This window comes from Cherax quadricarinatus, chromosome 81 (genome assembly GCF_038502225.1).
Source record: "Cherax quadricarinatus isolate ZL_2023a chromosome 81, ASM3850222v1, whole genome shotgun sequence".
In the NCBI taxonomy this organism is placed as follows: domain Eukaryota; kingdom Metazoa; phylum Arthropoda; class Malacostraca; order Decapoda; family Parastacidae; genus Cherax; species Cherax quadricarinatus.
In genome coordinates this window covers 3,084,866-3,105,194 of record NC_091372.1, presented here as the reverse complement: position 1 = coordinate 3,105,194, position 20,329 = coordinate 3,084,866, and the positions used below count along the sequence as shown (strand labels likewise).

General features: G+C 39.7%; 1 protein-coding gene across 1 annotated transcript in view; it reads right to left on the bottom strand.

Annotated features, from left to right (window-relative positions):
* LOC128699781 (KICSTOR complex protein SZT2) overlaps positions 1–20,329 on the bottom strand; it is an 807,931-nt gene that overhangs the window by 33,741 nt on the left and 753,861 nt on the right. Inside the window, 3 exon segments of the mRNA XM_070102247.1 lie at positions 8,184–8,374; positions 10,360–10,490; positions 12,175–12,391. Coding sequence (XP_069958348.1) covers positions 8,184–8,374; positions 10,360–10,490; positions 12,175–12,391 — 539 coding nt within the window.

Below are 20,329 nucleotides of genomic sequence, written 5' to 3'. Positions count from 1 at the left end.
GACACAGCTAACAAGATAATTGACTTCTTCTCAACCATAGGTTCTAATCTCGCCAATAAAATCCCACGAACCAATGCCCATGCCGGGGACTACCTAGATGGGAATTTCCCAAATTCCTTCTATCTTGCTCCAACTGAGCCCACGGAAGTCACCGAGATTATAAAGTCACTTAAAAATAACTCAGGGAATCTGTCTCATGTCCCACCATTATTGTACAAGAGAGCGGCCCATGTCCTCTCACATACTATCTCATTACTTTTTAACAAGTCACTAGAAACTAGCACCTTCCCAAAACTTCTCAAGATTGCAAGGGTTACACCAATACATAAAGGTGGTGACTCTACAGATTTAAACAACTATAGGCCAATATCAAACTTACCATTGCTATCCAAAATCTTTGAGAAACTCGTGCACAGGAGACTATATTCATTTATAACGGCACAAAACATACTCAACCCCTGCCAATTTGGATTCAGGAAAAATAAAAGCACTAACGATGCAATCATAAAAATGCTAGATCTGCTTTACACAGCATTGGAAAATAAGGAATATCCACTAGGAATTTTTATTGACCTAAGAAAAGCTTTTGACACAGTAGACCACGGCATCCTACTCCACAAACTTGACCATTATGGTATAAGACGCCATGCGCTTGCATATTTCAAATCTTACTTTACTAATAGGTATCAGTATGCCACCAATAAAGACACAGCATCAACAACACAGCCACTTAATACTGGAGTTCCACAGGGAAGTGTCCTTAGTCCCCTGCTCTTCCTCATATACATCAATGATCTTCCAAACATATCTCAACACCTGAACCCCATTCTCTTTGCTGACGACACGACTTATGTCATCTCTCACCCTAATCTTGCCACCCTCAACACCATTGTTAATGAGGAGCTGATCAAAATATCGACTTGGATGACAGCCAATAAACTTATGCTTAACGCTGACAAAACCTACTACATTATGTTTGGTAGCAGAGCAGGAGATGCGCAAATTAACATTAAGATCGACAACACTCTAATTACCAGGCATAATGAGGGCAAATTCCTAGGCCAATACCTCGACAACAACCTGAATTTCAGAACCCATATCCAACACATAACCAAAAAAGTATCCAAAACGGTTGGGATCCTCTCCAAGATACAATACTACATGCCGCAAACTGCCCTTCTCACCCTATACCATTCACTTATATATCCATACCTCACCTATGCTATCTGTGCTTGGGGTTCAACTGCAGCAACACACCTAAAGCCAATAATAACCCAACAAAAAGCCGCAGTAAGAATAATCACTAAATCCCATCCCTGGCAACACACCCCCCCACTCTTCAAAGATCTAAACTTACTCCCCGTTCAGTACATCCACACTTACTACCGTGCAATCTACATCTACAGGACCTTAAATTCCAATATTAACCTTGACCTAAAATGCTTTCTTGATAGTTGTGACAGAACCCACAGGCACAACACCATACACAAACATCTCTATGACATTCCCCGTGTCCGACTAAACCTTTACAAAAATTCAATGTATGTCAAAGGCCCTAAAATCTGGAACACCCTAACTGAAAATTCTAAAACTGCAGACACATTCATCAACTTCAAAACTACGATCAGAAAACATCTTATCTCCCTGATACACCCTGTCAACTAATTATACGAATACCACCTGGTGGTTCACACTTACACTCATTCACCCATTTGACCATAAACAGAAATATCAATCTCAATCTCAAAATAATGAATCTTAACTAGTCATAAGTTGGCCTGTGATACTCCAATACTGAAACTATGTATAGTGCCAAAACAAAAGCATTCACATTGCTAAACTCACAAACTAGTATTTAGCCACTTAGCCATAATACCAACTTACCTCATAATTTTGTAATATTTTAAACTTAAGATTTAATTTAAGTCTGCCCGAAATGCCTAGCCATGCTAGGTGTTCTAGTGGTACACTCTGTAATTATTATTTTACTACATGTAAACCACACAATAACCAAATTCTGTAAACTCAGCATTGTAATCCTTACAGAGAATAAACTTTGAATTTGAATTTGAATAATGTTGAAGGATCAGTTATGGAAGGAGAAAAGAGAAAATGAATGCGCAATTCAAGGATTATGTGGATTAAAGTAAAGGTGGGATGCGAAAAGTGGGTCATAATAAGCTTGTATGCACCTGGAGAAGAGAGGAATGTAGAGGAGAGAGAGAGATTTTGGGAGATGTTAAGTGAATGTATAGGAACCTTTGAACCAAGTGAGAGAGTAATTGTGGTAGGGGACCTGAATGCTAAAGTAGGAGAAACTTTTAGAGAGGGTGTGGTAGGTAAGTTTGGGGTGCCAGGTGTAAATGATAATGGAAGCCCTTTGATTTAACTTTGTATAGAAAGGGGTTTAGTTATAGGTAATACATATTTTAAGAAAAAGAGGATAAATAAGTATACAAGACATGATGTAGGGCAAAGTGACAGTAGTTTGTTGGATTATGTATTGGTAGATAAAAGACTGTTGAGTAGACTTCAGGATGTACATGTTTATAGAGGGGCCACAGATATATCAGATCACTTTTTAGTTGTAGCTACAATGAGAGTAAAAGGTAGGTGGGATACAAGGAGAATAGGTGCATCAGGGAAGAGAGAGGTGAAGGTTTATAAACTAAAAGAGGAGGCAGTTAGGGTAAGATATAAACAGCTATTGGAGGATAGATGGGCTAATGAGAGCATAGGCAATGGGGTCTGTGAGGAAAAAGTTTAATAGATAGGAGTAGCGAGGGAGTATATAGTAACAATAGTTTCATTGCCGGCTACTTGTTAAGGTAGGGTAAGTCAAGCTCCCGCTATTCCCGCCTTTTTTTCCCCCTCCCCGAAAGTGATAGTTTCATTGCCGGCTACTTGTTAAGAGAGTGGTGAAGCAATGTAAAAAGAGAGCAAATGAGAGAGTGGGTGAGATGTTATCAACAAATTTTGTTGAAAATAAGAAAAAGTTTTGGAGTGAGATTAACAAGTTAAGGAAGCCTAGAGAACAGTTAAAAATGGGAGAGGAGAGTTATTAAATGGAGAGTTAGAGGTATTGGGAAGATAGAGGGAATATTTTGAGGAATTGTTAAATGTTGATGAAGATAGGGAAGCTGTGATTTTGTGTATAGGGCAAGGAGGAATAACATCTTGTAGGAGTGAGGAAGAGCCAGTTGTGAGTGTGGGGGAGTAGGCAGTAGGTAAAATGAAAGGGGGTAAAGCAGCTAGGATTGATGGGATAAAGATAGATATGTTAAAAGCAAGTGGGGATATGGTTTTGGAGTGGTTGGTGCTATTATTTAATAAATGTATGGAAGAGGGTAAGGCACCTAGGGATTGGCAGAGAGCATGCATAGTTCCTTTGTTTAAAGGCAAAGGGGACAAAAGAGAGTGCAAAAATTATAGGGGGAGAAGTCTGTTGAGTTGTAGGTAGTAGGTTGGTCGACAACAACTGCCCAGGGAGGTACTACCGTCCTGCCAAGTGATTGTAAAATGAAAGCCTGTAATTGTTTTACACGATGGTAGGATTGCTGGTGTCTTTTTTCTGTCTCATAAACATGCAAGATTTCAGGTACATCTTGCTACTTCTACTTACACTTAGGTCACACTATACATACATGTACAAGCATATATATACACACCCTCTGGGTTTTCTGCTATTTTCTTTCTAGTTCTTGTTCTTTTTTATTTCCTCTTATCTCCATGGGGAAGTGGAACAGAATTCTTCCTCCGTAAGCCATGCGTGTTGTAAGAGGTGGCTAAAATGCCGGGAGCAAGGGGCTAGTAACCCCTTCTCCTGTATAAATTACTAAATGTAAAAGGAGAAACTTTCATTTTTCCTTTTGGGACACCCTGCCTTGGTGGGATACGGCCGGTTTGTTGAAAGAAAAAAAAAAAAAAAAAAATTAAGTATACCTGGTAAAGTGCATGGTAGAGTTATTATTGAAAGAATTAAGAGTAAGACGGAGAATAGGATAGCAGATGAACAAGGAGGCTTTAGGAAAGATAGGGGGTGTGTGGACCAGGTGTTTACAGTGAAACATATAAGTGAGCAGTATTTAGATAAGGCTAAAGAAGTTTTTGTGGCATTTATGGATTTGGAAAAGGCATATGACAGGGTGGATAGGGGGGCAATGTGGCAGATGTTGCAGGTGTATGGTATAGGAGGTAGGTTACTGAAAGCAGTGACGAGTTTTTACGAGGATAGTGAGGCTCAAGGGCTAGTAACCCCTTTTACTGTATATATTACTAAATGTAAAAGGAGAGGCTTTCGTTTTTCCTTTTGTACCACCCCGCCTTGGTGGGATACGGCCGGTGTGTTGAAAGAAGAAGAAGTGAGGCTCAAGTTAGAGTATGAAGGAAAGGGGGAGATTATTTCCCAGTAAAAGTAGGCCTTAGACAAGGATGTGTGATGTCACCGTGGTTGTTTAATATATTTATAGATGGGGTTGTAAGAGAAGTAAATGCGAGGGTCTTGGCAAGAGGCATGGAGTTAAAAGATAAAAAATCACACATAAAGTGGGAGTTGTCACAGTTGCTCTTTGCTGATGACACTGTGCTCTTGGGAGATTCTGAAGAGAAGTTGCAGAGGTTGGTGGATGAATTTGGTAGGGTATGTAAAAGAAGAAAATTAAAAGTGAATATAGGAAAGAGTAAGGTTATGAGGATAACAAAAAGATTAGGTGATGAAAGATTGGATATCAGATTGGAGGGAGAGAGTATGGAGGAGGTGAATGTATTCAGATACAGTGGACCCCCGCATAGCGACTTTAATCCGTGCAAGAGGGCTCATTGTTATGTGAAATGATCGGTATGCGAATGAATTTTCCCCATAAGAAATAATGGAAATCAAATTAATCCGTGCAAGACACCCAAAAGTATGAAAAAAAATTTTTTACCACATGAAATATACATTTTCCTACACACACAGAGAAGGATACATGCACAATAGTAGAGTAGTACATGCACAATATATATTGTGCATGTACTACTCTACTAAATGAAGAATAAATGACACTTACCTTTATTGAAGATGCAGCAATGACTGATGAGACACTGTGTCCTGGGAGTGCCTTTTCCTCCTGAGTACTGTAGGTCCTGTTTGGCATTTTCTTCCAGAACAGGCCTTATCACACTGTGTATGCCACTACGATTCTTAAATCTCTCAAACCAACCTTTGCTGGCTTTAAATTCACCAATATGAGCACTAGTTCCAGGCATTTTCCCTGTTCACCTGGGTGTTAGTCGACTGGTGTGGGTTGCATCCTGGGAGACAAGATTAAGGACCCCAATGGAAATAAGTTAGGCAGTCTTCGATGACACTGACTTTTTTGGGTTATCCTGGGTGGCAAATCCTCTGGGGTTAATTGTTTCTTGGTATTCTCAATAAGCCACACCAACAACGGTGCTACAGCAGCAGCAGCAGCAGCTGACAGTGCTACAGCAGCAGCAGACGATGCTACAGCAGCAGCAGACAGTACTACAGCAGCAGCTGACGGTGGTACAGCAGCAGCAGCAGCTGTACCACCAATAGTAGCGATGGTTGATTGGGGTTTATTATACAACCTGGCCAGCTCGGAGACACGCACTCCACTTTCATACTTATCAATGATCTTTTTCTTCATCTCTATAGTAATTCTCACCCTTATTGCTGTAGGGTTGGCACTAGAAGCTTTCTTGGGGCCCATGGTCACTTATTTTGCAGATAAAATCACCAAAAACACTGTAATAATACGAAATGTTCCGATTGTATGCTTGGATGTTACCGCGGAGGCTGGCTGGTAAACAATGCCACCGGCGGCACATGTGAGGCTGGCTAAGGGCGCACATTGAACGCTTCTCGGACGAACAGCGGTGAGCGGGTTTTTGAGCGGTATGCGAGGCAAATTTTTTGCGATAAAAGCGAGCGGTATGCGGATTAAACATTATGTGATGCCGACGGTATGCGGGGGTCCACTGTATTTGGGAGTGGACGTGTCAGCGGATGGATCTATGAAAGATGAGGTGAATCATAGAATTGATGAGGGGAAAAGGGTGAGTGGTGCACTTAGGAGTCTGTGGAGACAAAGAACTTTGTCCTTGGAGGCAAAGAGGGGAATGTATGAGAGTATAGTTTTACCAATGCTCTTATATGAGTGTGAAGCATGGGTGATGAATGTTGCAGCGAGGAGAAGGCTGGAGGCAGTGGAGATGTCATGTTTGAGGGCAATGTGTGGTGTGAATATAATGCAGAGAATTCGTAGTTTGGAAATTAGGAGGAGGTGCGGGATTGCCAAAACTGTTGTCCAGAGGGATGAGGAAGGGTTGTTGAGGTGGTTCGGACATGTAGAGAGAATGGAGCGAAACAGAATGACTTCAAGAGTGTATCAGTCTGTAGCGGAAGGAAGGCGGTGTAGGGGTCGGCCTAGGAAAGGTTGGAGGGAGGGGATAAAGGAGGTTTTGTGTGCGAGGGGCTTGGGCTTCCAGCGGGCATGCGTGAGCATGTTTAATAGGAGTGAATAGAGACAAATGGTTTTTAATACTTGACGTGCTGTTGGAGTGTGAGCAAAGTAACATTTATGAAGGGGTTCAGGGAAACCGGCAGGCCGGACTTGAGTCCTGGAGATGGGAAGTACAGTGCCTGCACTCTGAAGGAGGGGTGTTAATGTTGCAGTTTAAAAACTGTAGTGTAAAACACCCTTCTTTCAAGACAGTGATAGAGTGAATGATGGTGAAAGTTTTTCTTTTTTGGGCCACCCTGCCTTGGTGGGAATCGGCCAGTGTGTTAATAAATAATAAATATTATTATATTATTATTAGGATGTGCTTCCTAAAGACACCTGCTGCCCATGTTCACCTAGCAGTAAAATGGGTGCCTGACTGTTAGTCGACCAATGTGGGTCATATCCTGGGGACAAAATTGCCCAAAATGCTCTGCATAACAAGGGACTTTCTATATAGTAGTATGTCATTGATGTGAGCTAGGCCTGTATACCTTGTACATGTATTTGTAGAAATAAAGATTTTCTTCTTATTATTATTATTAAAGGTCAAAGTTAATTATTATAGTCATGGGGAAGTGTTAAATCCAGTTATGATACATCTGAGGAATGGAAGGCATTCAGGTTTAATCCAAGGCAAAGGTAGCTACAATTCCTTGGATCAAGAGCTCCTCAGCATCAAGGCACCCCATTGAAGAGACGAAGAAGTGGAGAAAGGACAGACCTTGTAATGTGTACTGCACTGATTGCAAAAGGTAAATGCATAAGGAATATGGTGAATTGCTGCCAGCAATAAGATACAATAATAGTGACATGGGTGGTGAATGTTTCAACAAGGAAAAGGCTGGAGGCAGTGGAGATGTCATGTCTGAGGGCAATGTGTGGTGTGAATATAATGCAGAGAATTCGTAGTTTGGAAATTAGGAAGAGGTGCGGGATTACCAAAACTGTTGTCCAGAGGGCTGAGGAAGGGTTGTTGAGGTGGTTCGGACATGTAGAGAGAATGGAGCGAAACAGAATGACTTCAAGAGTGTATCAGTCTGTAGTGGAAGGAAGGCGGGGTAGAGGTCGGCCTAGGAAAGGTTGGAGGGAGGGGGTAAAGGAGGTTTTGTGTGCGAGGGGCTTGGACTTCCCGCAGGCATGCGTGAGCGTGTTTGATAGGAGTGAATGGAGACAAATGGTTTTTAATACTTGACGTGCTGTTGGAGTGTGAGCAAAGTAACATTTATGAAGGGGTTCAGGGAAACCGGCAGGCCGGACTTGAGTCCTGGAGATGGGAAGTACAGTGCCTGCACTCTGAAGGAGGGGTGTTAATGTTGCAGTTTAAAAACTGTAGTGTAAAGCACCCTTCTGGCAAGACAGTGATGGAGTGAATGATGGTGAAAGTTTTTCTTTTTTGGGCCACCCTGCCTTGGTGGGAATCGGCCAGTGTGATAATATATAAAATATAATATAGTCTAGTAAGGTCATAGGTACATTTTTTTTAAATTACATGACATTCAATTCATGAACTTGAATTCTCAAAGCAGCAACTGTATATCTTTATAAGAGAGTCTAATTTAGAGTAAATAATGCATTAAAGATTAATTTTATGTTAAAACAAATACACAAGGAGACTTGCAACATATTTTAGCAAACAAAATCAGGTCTCTGGTAGATATGAGACGTGTTTCTCACCGAGTGCTGGTCAAGATGACGTAGTAATTGAGATGCAAGACGTTTGGACGCTCATCGGAGCGGTCCTCAGCATTGGTGTTGTGAGAGACCAGCAAGGTAACATCATACTCGTCTGATACTCGCTGGTCGTTGGCATCTTTGTAGTGCACACGGCAAGTTTTGGTGTGAACCAGAATGAACTCTGTATACTGCTGTAAAATACAAAGAAACAAATGAAGCTATTTTGTCTCTGCCAATATCTCATCGCATTACATTTTATTCTTTTTAAGAATATGCATTAATCATTATCACTTATTATAAAATAATTATTATAAAATTATGATATTAACCCTTTGAGGGTTTCGGACGTACTAGTACGGCTTACGACCCAGGGTTTTTAGCGTACTAGTACGCCTAAATTCTAGCGCCCTCAAATCTAGTGGGAGAAAGCTGGTAGGCCTACATATGAAAGAATAGGTCTATGTGGGCAGTGTGCACAGTATAAAAAAAATCCTGCAGCACAGTGCATAATGAGAAAAAAAAAATTTGACCGTTGTTTTGGAATAAAACAGCGACATTGCACTGTATTTTCGTATGGTATTTATTGTTGTATTCTAGTTTTCTTGGTCTCATTTTATAGAATGGAAGACATATTACAGAAATTGAGATGATTTTGACTGGTTTTACAATGAAAGATACCATGAAATTGAGCTCAAAGTAGCAGAAATGTTCGATTTTTACCAAATTTCAAAAGTAAACAAATCATGCCAAGCGTCCAATACACGTCAACTGGTGAGTCTAATATTCTTTCGCAAGTGCGTCAATATTATTTATACCATTTTTTACACTAATGCAGTAAACTGCATAACAGTAAATCTTCTATTTTTTGTGAGAATAAAATTTCAAAGTGGAAAGCAAAAGAATGTAAGAGGGGCCTTGAGACGTGACTAATGAACAGAGGAAATGTCATTTTAGTGCCAGGAATGTCTTTCTTGTTTATTCTGGACCCTATTCGGAAATTGGCATCTTTTGAAATTTGTGTGAAATTGGCAAAATTGCTGAATTCCTACCACTGTACCAGATAGTTGAAATTGATAAATGGGTGGTTTTTTGCACTCATTCGTTAGAAAAAATGGAGTTCTAGCGAAATATTCATGTTTTTTTTCGACTAGTACAGTGGAATTGGCCAAAAATGGGGCTCAAAGTGGGCAAAATCGCCAATGCGTAAACAAGCCGAGACTGCTAACTTCGCGAGAGCATGATTCCGTAAGTTTTCCATCAAATTTCCAACTTTTGGTGTCATTATGATCAGGAAAGATTCTCTATTTTTTCATAAAAGAAAAATATATTTTTTTTTTAAATTTGGCTGACCCTGAGAACGAGTCTCGGAGAGGGCCTGTCGACCCTCAAAGGGCTAAAAGGCAAAATGAACTGCTACAAAAAATTCTTTAATGTTAAAATTGTCTTAGTGAGTACAACATAATTTGATCATGCACTCTACTTTATTTATTTATTTCCTGAAAATTACTAAACTGACAAGGGGTCACACAGCTCCTTTGGGAATGACAGGCAATGAGATCTGATCTACAGAAAGGAAGGGTAGCTCTAAGTCTTTGAATCAAGAACCATTCACTGGCATCAAAGCACCTATTTTGAAGGGTACTGTACTTGAAACAGTATGCATTTATATAACCAGACTAACTCTATGGAGAAATTGAGAAAAATTCTTGTCATAAGAGATGACTAAAATGACATGCTTGTCATAAGAGATGACTAAAATGCCAGGAGCAAGGGGCTAGTAGCCCCTTCTCCTGTATAAATTACTAAATGTAAAAAGAACTTTCTGAAAGCATTTCTTCATTCTCAGGTCACCCTGCCTTGGAGGGAGATGTGTTCTAAAAGAAATATAACCAGACTAATCATCAAATCTTAATTCAGAAGGTTCTTAACTTACATATGCCTTAAGTTACAAAAAGGGCACTTAGGAAGCAATTCAAGTCGTACAGTGCAGTACGAGCCTATACAACTTGAATTGCTTCCTTCATATATACTACTGTTCTCAATACAAACAGCTTGTTTGTAAGCTTAAAAAGAAGTCATGCACTTTTTTTGCAAGTTGTAAATCTGTTGCAGTGTAATGGATAAATTCTCATTTAAATGTAAAGAGGACAAGTATGATAAAGATGGTGGTTCCTACCATGACAGCATCAGGATCGTGGATGACGGGAGTCATACGTAACACTCTCATGCGATACTGCTTCTCACGTGCCAGCAGGTAATTGTATAATTGTTCCCCTGGAGTTCCTGTGTCTTCTATTGTCAGTTTACCTGTAAGTACAATAAGATAGATAAAAAAAAACATTAAACATGAAAGATGTAAATAAATGGAATAAGTCAATTTGTCTGACTTTTTGGGTTATGCTGGGTAATTTACACAAAGTATGATAATTGTACTTATGTGTACTTGAGCCTAAATAAACTTACTAACCCTCAGTTTAATGGACTATTGATTGTGGACGGAGATGAGATTGTTTTACAGTGATCATCATAATAACAGACAATTCAGTAACCAATGGACTTGATTTGCTGTTTTACAAATCAGGTGAGACAGTGGATTTTGTCCCATATTTCTGAAGTCTGCTAAATCAGGGTCAATTATATCAAGGATTTACTGTAGTTTGCTTTGAAGAATGTTATATTATTGTATATAAAAGGAAGTGCTAAACCTAGAGGAGTCACAGAGTGCCTAAGAATGGGCAGTAATCATGTTTGATGAAAGAAGAGAATAGCTTCAATTCCTTGGATCAAGAGCCCTTCAACAGCAACAAGGTATACCTACTTGCTTATTTTTATTTCATTGGTCACTGAAGAAATATTTTCTGTCTTGTCTGGTACTTTGATACCAGAAAGAGACAAAGTTCAGGAAACAAATTCTCACTTTTTTTTGAGGAGGGAAGATGGGATATGTGGATGTGACCTGGACCTGACTAAGTTGGGTTAGTGGCTTAAAGCTGGTAGGTAACTTGGACCTGCCTCGCATGGGCCAGTAGGCCTGCTGCAGTGTTCCTTCTTTCTTATGTTCTCATTAAGAAATTTTTTTTTAACAGGTTGGTCCGTTCAAATTACAAATTTGGAGTTGAATTAATAAAATACAGTATTCATTAATTCTTGGCATCCCTCCAGGGAGGTTCCTAGATGCCTTTTTTTGGGTTGAACCTGATTGCCTTCCATCCCCCCATGCAGTGTGTCACCCCTATGCATTTAACACTTCCCTCTATGACTGTAAAAATAATCGGATTAAATTGTAACAAACACTCAGTGATGAGAAGTGGGAAGCCACTTAGAAAATGGAAAATCAAGTGCAAAACAAAAAAAAAAATGTATTTATGTCCAGGATGGTTTGACTTTACTATATTGCAAAAGCAATTACTTTGGAAAGGAAACTTTAGATAATTACCCAGCATGAAGGCGGCAAACCCTTAACATGTATTCATTTATCAATACAGTGGACCCCCGCATAACGATTACCTCCGAATGTGACCAATTATGTAAGTGTATTTATGTAAGTGCATTTGTATGTGTATGTCTGGGGGTCTGAAATGGACTAATCTACTTCACAATATTCCTTATGGGAACAAATTCGGTCAGTACTGGCACCTGAACATACTTCTGGAGTGAAAAAATATCGTTAACCGGGGGTCCACTGTATTGGCATTTTGTTAGTTACAGTAATTATTTGTTTATTTACTTATTCAGTGACAGTAGTTATTTAATTACTTATTTAACATATCACATTCACATTCAACTTACAATGAGTTCTTCGGAACATAACCCCATCGTCAGTCGAGGAGCACCTGTGTGTACGTATTTCAGATTTAGTCAGAGATACACCTCAGCAGGTTGCCAAAGAGTCTCTCTGAAGCTGAAATACATGTCTTTCTCTACCTGTTTCAATGTACTAACTAACCAGTTCCTCACTTCTCTTTTTAGTAATTTACTTGGATGCTGTTACCTGAGTGAATCAGATTTCTGGCAAAGTTTGGTCCTTTATTGTAGTACTTGATAAAGTCTGACAGACACGATGACAGATGATAGCCGGGAGTAAAGAGAAGTTGACGGTCAGCAACGTATGCACACAGAGCTCTCAGGTGGAAGTCAAATGTGAAGGAATGCATATGAAGCAGCACTTTTATGTCATCAACTTTATCCAGAAAGGAATTGATGGCAAACTGTAAAGAAAAATAAACAAGAATTTATTATTATGGTGACCTTCTGCTGTTACAGTGTTGTTGCTTTGCCATTCTGCTGTTAAACTGTTACTACTGTCCTCTTCTCTTGTTATAGTGTTGTTACTTTGCTGTTAAACTGTTAGTTATAAGCAAGTTTATTGTGCCAACTGGTTTAATAAAAAAAAAGGAGATACAGTTAACTCTCTTATAAAACTTCTCTGTAAATAGTGATATTTTTGGTGAAAATGCAATTAAAACAATTTATTCAAAACTGAAATAAAGGTCTTTCCAAGTGCTATTCAATGCTGGAGGAAATTCTTCAGTCACATTAACAAAAAACAAATGACACTATACAGGGAATCTTTATAAGAGAGGTTATTATATAAAAAAATCTGGAACTCTCACAAATGTCCAAGCACATTAACCAACACCAAAAAAATTGTAGTAAATAAACCTAATAAAGCTCTCAATGAAAGAGCAAATAAAACTATATAACTTCTTAACTATTGGATCAAACCAAGTAAGCAAAATGGCAAACTCCCATGCTAAAGTCACAGATTACCTCACTGATAATTACCCAAGCTCTTTATACCTAACCACGACTAATTCAACTGAGGTAACTTCAATAATAAATTCACTAAAATAAACTGCAATAGAAATAAGGAGACAATCAAGTTTACTGAGCATGCAAAATATACTCATACCTTTATATACAAGAGGCCCTGTTTGTATGGCTCTTCGGTGCATCACCTTGCATAATAAACAAAAATCACCAACAGGTGGAAAAGAGCATTTTTTTCATTATCAAATGTACGTATCTAAATGTCTGATAACATGTTTACACTCTCAAATATTAAGTGCTCAATACAGCTAGGCATAAAAAAAACAGATAAGAAAGTAAAATAAATACAGTGGTCCCTCAATAATCGTCCGGCCTGAAAGTCGTCCATTTCGGAAATAGTCCTGTTATTTCGTCTAAACATTGGCTCGCAAATGGTCCGTTAACTCGCTAATAGTCCTTTGTCCGGGACGCGTACTCACGCTCTGAGCCGCCTGGGCCTTCCCTTCCCAGCCAGTGTGCCATTGTTTACCAGTGAGCGACGGTCCCCTCACTTGCTCCAACAAAATATTTCATAATATTCCATTGATTTTAGTGCTTTCAAGTGCTAAATAAGCTACCATGGCTCCAAAGAAAGCTCCTAGTGCCAAGCCTTTGGTAAAGAAGGTGAGAAATATGATTGAATTTAAGAAAAACATCATTGAACAATATGACAGTGGCATACGTGTGGGTGAACTGGCCAGGATGTATAACAAATCCCACCCAACCATATCTTCCATCATAGCCAAGAAAAAGGAAATCAAGGACGCTGTTGTTGCAAAGGGGGTAAATCTTTCTTTCATTCAACACACCGGCCGTATCCCACCGAGGCAGGGTGGCCCAAAAGGAAAAACGAAAGTTTCTCCTTTTACATTTAGTAATATATACAGGAGAAGGGGTTACTAGCCTCTTGCCCCTGGCATTTTAGTTGCCTCTTACAACACGCATGGCTTACGGAGGAAGAATTCTGTTCCACTTCCCCATGGAGATAAGAGGAAATAAACAAGAACAAGAACTAGAAAGAAAATGGCAGAAAACCCAGAAGGGTGTGTATATATATGCTTGTACATGTGTGTATAGTGTGACCTAAGTGTAAGTAGAAGTAGCAAGACGTACCTGTAATCTTGCATATTTATGAGACAGACAAAAGACACCAGCAATCCTACCATCATGTAAAACAATTACAGGCTTTCGTTTTACACTCACTTGGCAGGACGGTAGTACCTCCCTGGGTGGTTGCTGTCTACCAACCTACTACCTACAAAGGGGGTAAATATGCTGACAAAATTGAGATCACCAGTACTCGAAGATGTTGAGAAGTTATTATTGGTGTGGATAAACGAGAAACAATTAGCAGGAGATAGTCTTATGACGTCGCTTATTTGTGAAAAGGCTAGGCAGTTGCATGACGATTTGGTAAAGAAATTGCCTGCAACTAGTGGTGATGTGAGTGAATTTAAGGCCAGCAAAGGCTGGTTTGAGAGATTTAAGAAGCATACTGGCATACACAGTGTGGTAAGGCATGGTGAGGCTGCCAGTTCTGACAACAAAGCGGCTGAAAAATATGTGCAGGAATTCAAGGAGTACATAGACAGTGTAGGACTGAAACCTGAACAAGTGTTTAATTGTGACGAAACAGTCCTCTTTTGGAAGAAAATGCCAAAGAGGACCTACATTACTCAGGAAGAAAAGGCACTGCCAGGACACAAGCCTATGAAAGACAGGCTGACGCTAATGTTCTGTGCTAATGCTAGTGGGGATTTCAAAGTGAAGCCGTTACTAGTGTACCATTCTGAAAATCCCAGAGTGTTCAAGAAAAACAATGTTATGAAGAGTAAATTGTGTGTGTTTTGGAGATCTAATAGTAAGGCATGGGTCACAAGGGACATTTTCGTCGAGTGGTTCAATGAAGTGTTTGGCCCTAGTGTGAAGAATTACCTCCTGGAAAAGAAATTGGATCTCAAGTGCTTCTTAGTAATGGACAATGCACCTGCTCATCCTCCAAATTTGGATGACCTAATTCTGAAGGAGTTTGGGTTCATCACAGTAAAGTTCTTGCCCCCGAATACCACTCCTCTCCTCCAGCCCATGGACCAGCAAGTCATTTCAAACTTTAAAAAACTCTACACCAAAGCAATGTTTCAAAGGTGCTTTAATGTGACTTCAGACACTCACTTGACCCAAAGAGATTTTTGGAAAGAACACTTCAGTATTCTCCATTGCGTAAGCCTTATAGGTAAGGCTTGGGAGGGAGTGACTACCAGGACTTTGAACTCTGCTTGGAGAAAATTGTGGCCAGATTGTGTCCACAAGAGGGATTTTGAAGGGTTTGAGGCAGCCCCTGATGAGCCTATGTCAGTTGTGAACTCTATTGTCGCACTGGGGAGTTCCATGGGGTTGGATGTGAGTTTAGAGGATGTGGAAGAGTTGGTGGAGGACCACAACGAAGAGCTAACCACTGAGGAGCTGCAAGAGCTTCAGCAGGAAGAGATCGCAGCTCAGAATCTTGCTGCAGAGGAGGAGGGAGAGAGATGGAAGAAGGTGCCTTCTTCAGAAACTAAGGAGATTTTTGAAATGTGGGGTAAGATGGAAAGATTTACGGAGAAACATCACCCTGAGAAGGATGTTGCAAGCCATATCGGCAACTTGTACAGTGACAAAGTCTTGGCCCATTTTAGGGAAGTTTTAAAGAGACACCAGAAACAGAGCTCTCAGGATAGTTTTTTTGCGAGACAGGACTCCAGTGACTCTCAAGGTGGTCCTAGTGTCATTAAGAAACAGAGAAAAGAAGTAACCCCAGAAAAGCAATGGGTACCTGAGGTGTTGATGGAAGGGGATTCCCCTTCCAAACAGTAAATCATCCAATCTGTCTCCTTCTCCAGTCTTCCATACACAAAGAAGAATCTCCAATAAAGGTAAGTGTTATTCTGTTAATGTTTAATTCATCATGTGCCATTGTATTGTTTATGTACTACATCTACATTTCATATAAAAAAAATTTTTGTTTTAATACTTCTGGGTGTCAGGAACGGATTAATTGCATTTACATTATTTGTTATGGGGAAAATTGATTCGAAAATCGTCTATTTCGATAACAGTCCCACTTCCAGGAATGGATTATGGACGATTATTGAGGGACCACTGTACACAAAACATACAATACTTACCTTATAATATGGTGCCGGTTGCCCTTCTCTTATGCAATTGTTATGCAAAAATGGCAGAAAAGAGGTAAAAGCACTGAACATAAGGAATAATGGCTCCATTGAAAGCCAACGAAAACACCGAAAAGAGGGTGCCGAATAAGTGGGATCCTCCAGTAAATACTTTTTACAATGGTCTTAAAGGCAGAAAGATGTTATGGGCACATAAAGAGTACATTACAAATTATGTATCTTTTTTCCCAGGTTAACCCAACAAAGTCAAACTGTTTGACTTATTTTTCTTTCTAAAGATCTCACATCTTGAATCAATTGTAATCTAAGATTACCATGTGGAACTATGCTGGGCTAAGAATCTTCCCACATTCTGAGCGCTAAAACACCACAAAACACATGTAATACAGTATTATATGAAAACAATGTACATAATATTAGACATTGAAAAGAGAAAGAATTTCTACAAAACTATCATAAACTGGTATGAATAAATGGGGAATCAAACATTTCTGTGAGCATGTTGAAGAGCGATTGTTTTTCATTAACTTCAAATTCTTTAATAAGTACGCTTTCGTCTTATCTTTTTTATTCTACCTAGACAAAAATGACATCCTTAAAATTTTTAAGGTTAGACTTTTTCCAAGTTTTTGCCCTCCCCCCCCACACAGTGTGCACGCACGCACGCACACGCACGCATGCGCACGCACGCACACGCACACACACGCACACACACGCACACACACGCACACACACGCACACACATGCACACACATGCACACACACACACACACACACACACACACACACACACACACACACACACACACACACACACAGGGCACTTTTCTTCACAGGTCTCCCACAGCTGAAGATTTCAAGATCCCAGCTGACTGAAACTCCTCAAATAAAACCTACTTACCATATTATAATACAGTAATTATAGCAACAATCAAAATATAATTCAAACCTAATACCTAATATATAATACCTAATACACAATACCTAATATATAATACCTAATACACAATACCTAATATGCAATACCTAATACACAATACCTAATACACAATACCTAATACACAATACCTGATACACAATACCTAATATATAATACCTTATATATAATACCTAATATATATTACCTAATACTACACAATACCTAATACACAGTACCTAATACACAATACCTAATATATAATACCTAAGACACAATACCTAATACACAATACCTAATATATAATACCTAATGTATATTACCTAATACAGAAGACCTAATATATAATACCTAATACACAATACCTAATACATATATAATAACAAATACATAATACCTATTCTTATAAAACTACATAAAATTGAAAAGTTAACCTTGTGCCAGTATGCAATTTTCATTAAGAATCCCCATAACACAAAGAAAAAAAACAATACAACAGTTGAGAAAGAGTTTTTATTATACAAATGAAGAGCAATAAAAAAATTACATATGAGAACATGTGTTACTGTGTGTTGTGTCTCACTAAACTCGAAGTGTCTTCAAATTACTCTGCATTGAAACTTCTACATTTCTATTGCTTGATATAACAACAACTCATTAAACAATTTCAGTTAGAAAATCTTTAAAAGCTATAATACTGAAATAACAAAAAATGGCGCAATACCGTGACTTGAACAATACACAAATAACCCGCACATAGAAGAGAGGAGCTTACAGTGACGTTTTCATCCGACTTGGACCATTTACGTCGTTGTAAGCTCCTCTCCTCTATGTGCGGGTTATCTGTGTATAATACTGAAAACCTGTCATATTTGTTTTTCAACAAGTCAGCCGTCTCCCACTGAGGCAAGGTGACCCAAAAAGAAAATACATTCACCATCATTCAACACTTTCACCTCACTCATACATAATCAGTGTCTTTGCAGAGGCGCTCAGATACAACAGTTTAGAAATCCCTCCAAACTGTCAATATCCCAAACCCTTCCTCTGAAGTGCAGGCATTATACTTTCCATTTCCAGGGCTCAAGTCTGGCTAACCGGTTTCCCTAAATCCCTTCACTAAATATTACCCTGCTGTCAACATGACTCAAGAAATCGTAATGACACGATTGCAAATAAACCATACCCCCGGCCGGGATTGAACCCGCGGTCATAGAGTCTCAAAACTCCAGCCCGTCGCGTTAGCCACTAGACCAGCTAGCCACAATAAGATTCATCCAACTAGGTATATTTCTACACCATAGGAAAGTTAGCACAGGCACCTCTGTGACCACAAATGCAAGTTTTTACAGACGAATCTCCAGCTAGCGTGGCCGTGACGAACTCTAGCTCAAGTTTTTCGTCTGTAAAAACTTGCATTTGTGGTCACAGAGGTGCCTGTGCTAACTTTCCTATGGTGTAGAAATATACCTAGTTGGATGAATCTTATTGTGGCTAGCTGGTCTAGTGGCTAACGCGACGGGCTGGAGTTTTGAGACTCTATGACCGCGGGTTCAATCCCGGCCGGGGGTATGGTTTATTTGCAATCGTGTCATTACGATTTCTTGAGTCATGTTGACGGCAGTGAAGGGACTTGAGCTAGAGTTCGTCACGGCCACGCTAGCTGGAGATTCGTCTGTAAAAACTTGCATTTGTGGTCACAGAGGTGCCTGTGCTAACTTTCCTATGGTGTAGAAATATACCTAGTTGGATGAATCTTATTGTGGCTAGCTGGTCTAGTGGCTAACGCGACGGGCTGGAGTTTTGAGACTCTATGACCGCGGGTTCAATCCCGGCCGGGGGTATGGTTTATTTGCAATCGTGTCATTACGATTTCTTGAGTCATGTTGATGGCAGTGAAGGGACTTGAGCTAGAGTTCGTCACGGCCATGCTAGCTGGAGATTCGTCTGTAAAAACTTGCATTTGTGGTCACAGAGGTGCCTGTGCTAACTTTCCTATGGTGTAGAAATATACCTAGTTGGATGAATCTTATTGTGGCTAGCTGGTCTAGTGGCTAACGCGACGGGCTGGAGTTTTGAGACTCTATGACCGCGGGTTCAATCCCGGCCGGGGGTATGGATTACCCTGCTCAAACTCCAACAGCTCGTCAGTTCCCAAAAACCATTCGTCTCCATTCACTCCTGTCTAACATGCTTGCTGGAAGTCCAAGCCCCTATCCCACAAAACCTCCTTTACCCCTTTAGTCCAACCTTTTCAAGGATGACCCCTACCCCTCCTTCCTTACCCTGCAGATTTATACGCTCTCCAAGTCATTCTACTTTGATCCATTCTTCCTAAATGACCAAACCACCTCAACAACCCCTTTTCAGCCCTCTGACTAATACTTTTAGTAATTCCACACACACCTCTTCCTAATTTCCACACTCCAAATTCTCTGCATAATATTTACACCACACATTGCCCTTAGACAGGACATCTCCATTGCCTCCAGCTGCCTCCTCACTGCAGCATTTGCAACCCATGCTTCATACCCATATATTGTATTGTATTTAAATTTATTGTACATTAATATAAAGTAATCATATTCAAGCAATACTATACACAATACACATATTTAAATATACTGCATATACATATTTAAAACAAAAGATTACTCTAAAAGACCTTTTATCTGACATCCAACTTTGTCATCATTCAAACATTGAAAATTTACATTAATAAGTCTCATTTAGATAAGTGGCAGGTATATGACCTCAGTTATGCAGTATAAGAGTTAGTCACATAGTACGTACAGTAGCACAAACTCCACAAATTTTCTACTACTCTCTCTTTACCTTCCCTTCTTGCTGATGGACCCTCCTTTAATCCTGACTCTCTCATTGACTTCTTGACAACGACTGATTTACTCCACAAACTCTGATACTTTTCGCACTCCCCTCAGCCCTTTCTAGTTCAGTCTCTTGCTGCCCTTTACCCTTTCACCATCCACTACCCCGCTGTTATCCGTAATCTATTACTCATCCATCTCCCTTTTGCCACCTGATGCCCTCGCTTCCTTCCTGCCCTGCAGCGCTGTATAGTCCTTGTGGCTTAGCGCTTCTTTTTGATTATAATAATAATCCACAAATTTTTGCAAATTCTCTTGTTTCCCAGCACCATCCATTCCTCACAAATACTGTACTTGCACAAATAATAACAACAGACATTGTGAAAACCAAACATAACCTAAACCTATGCAAAGGTCAAC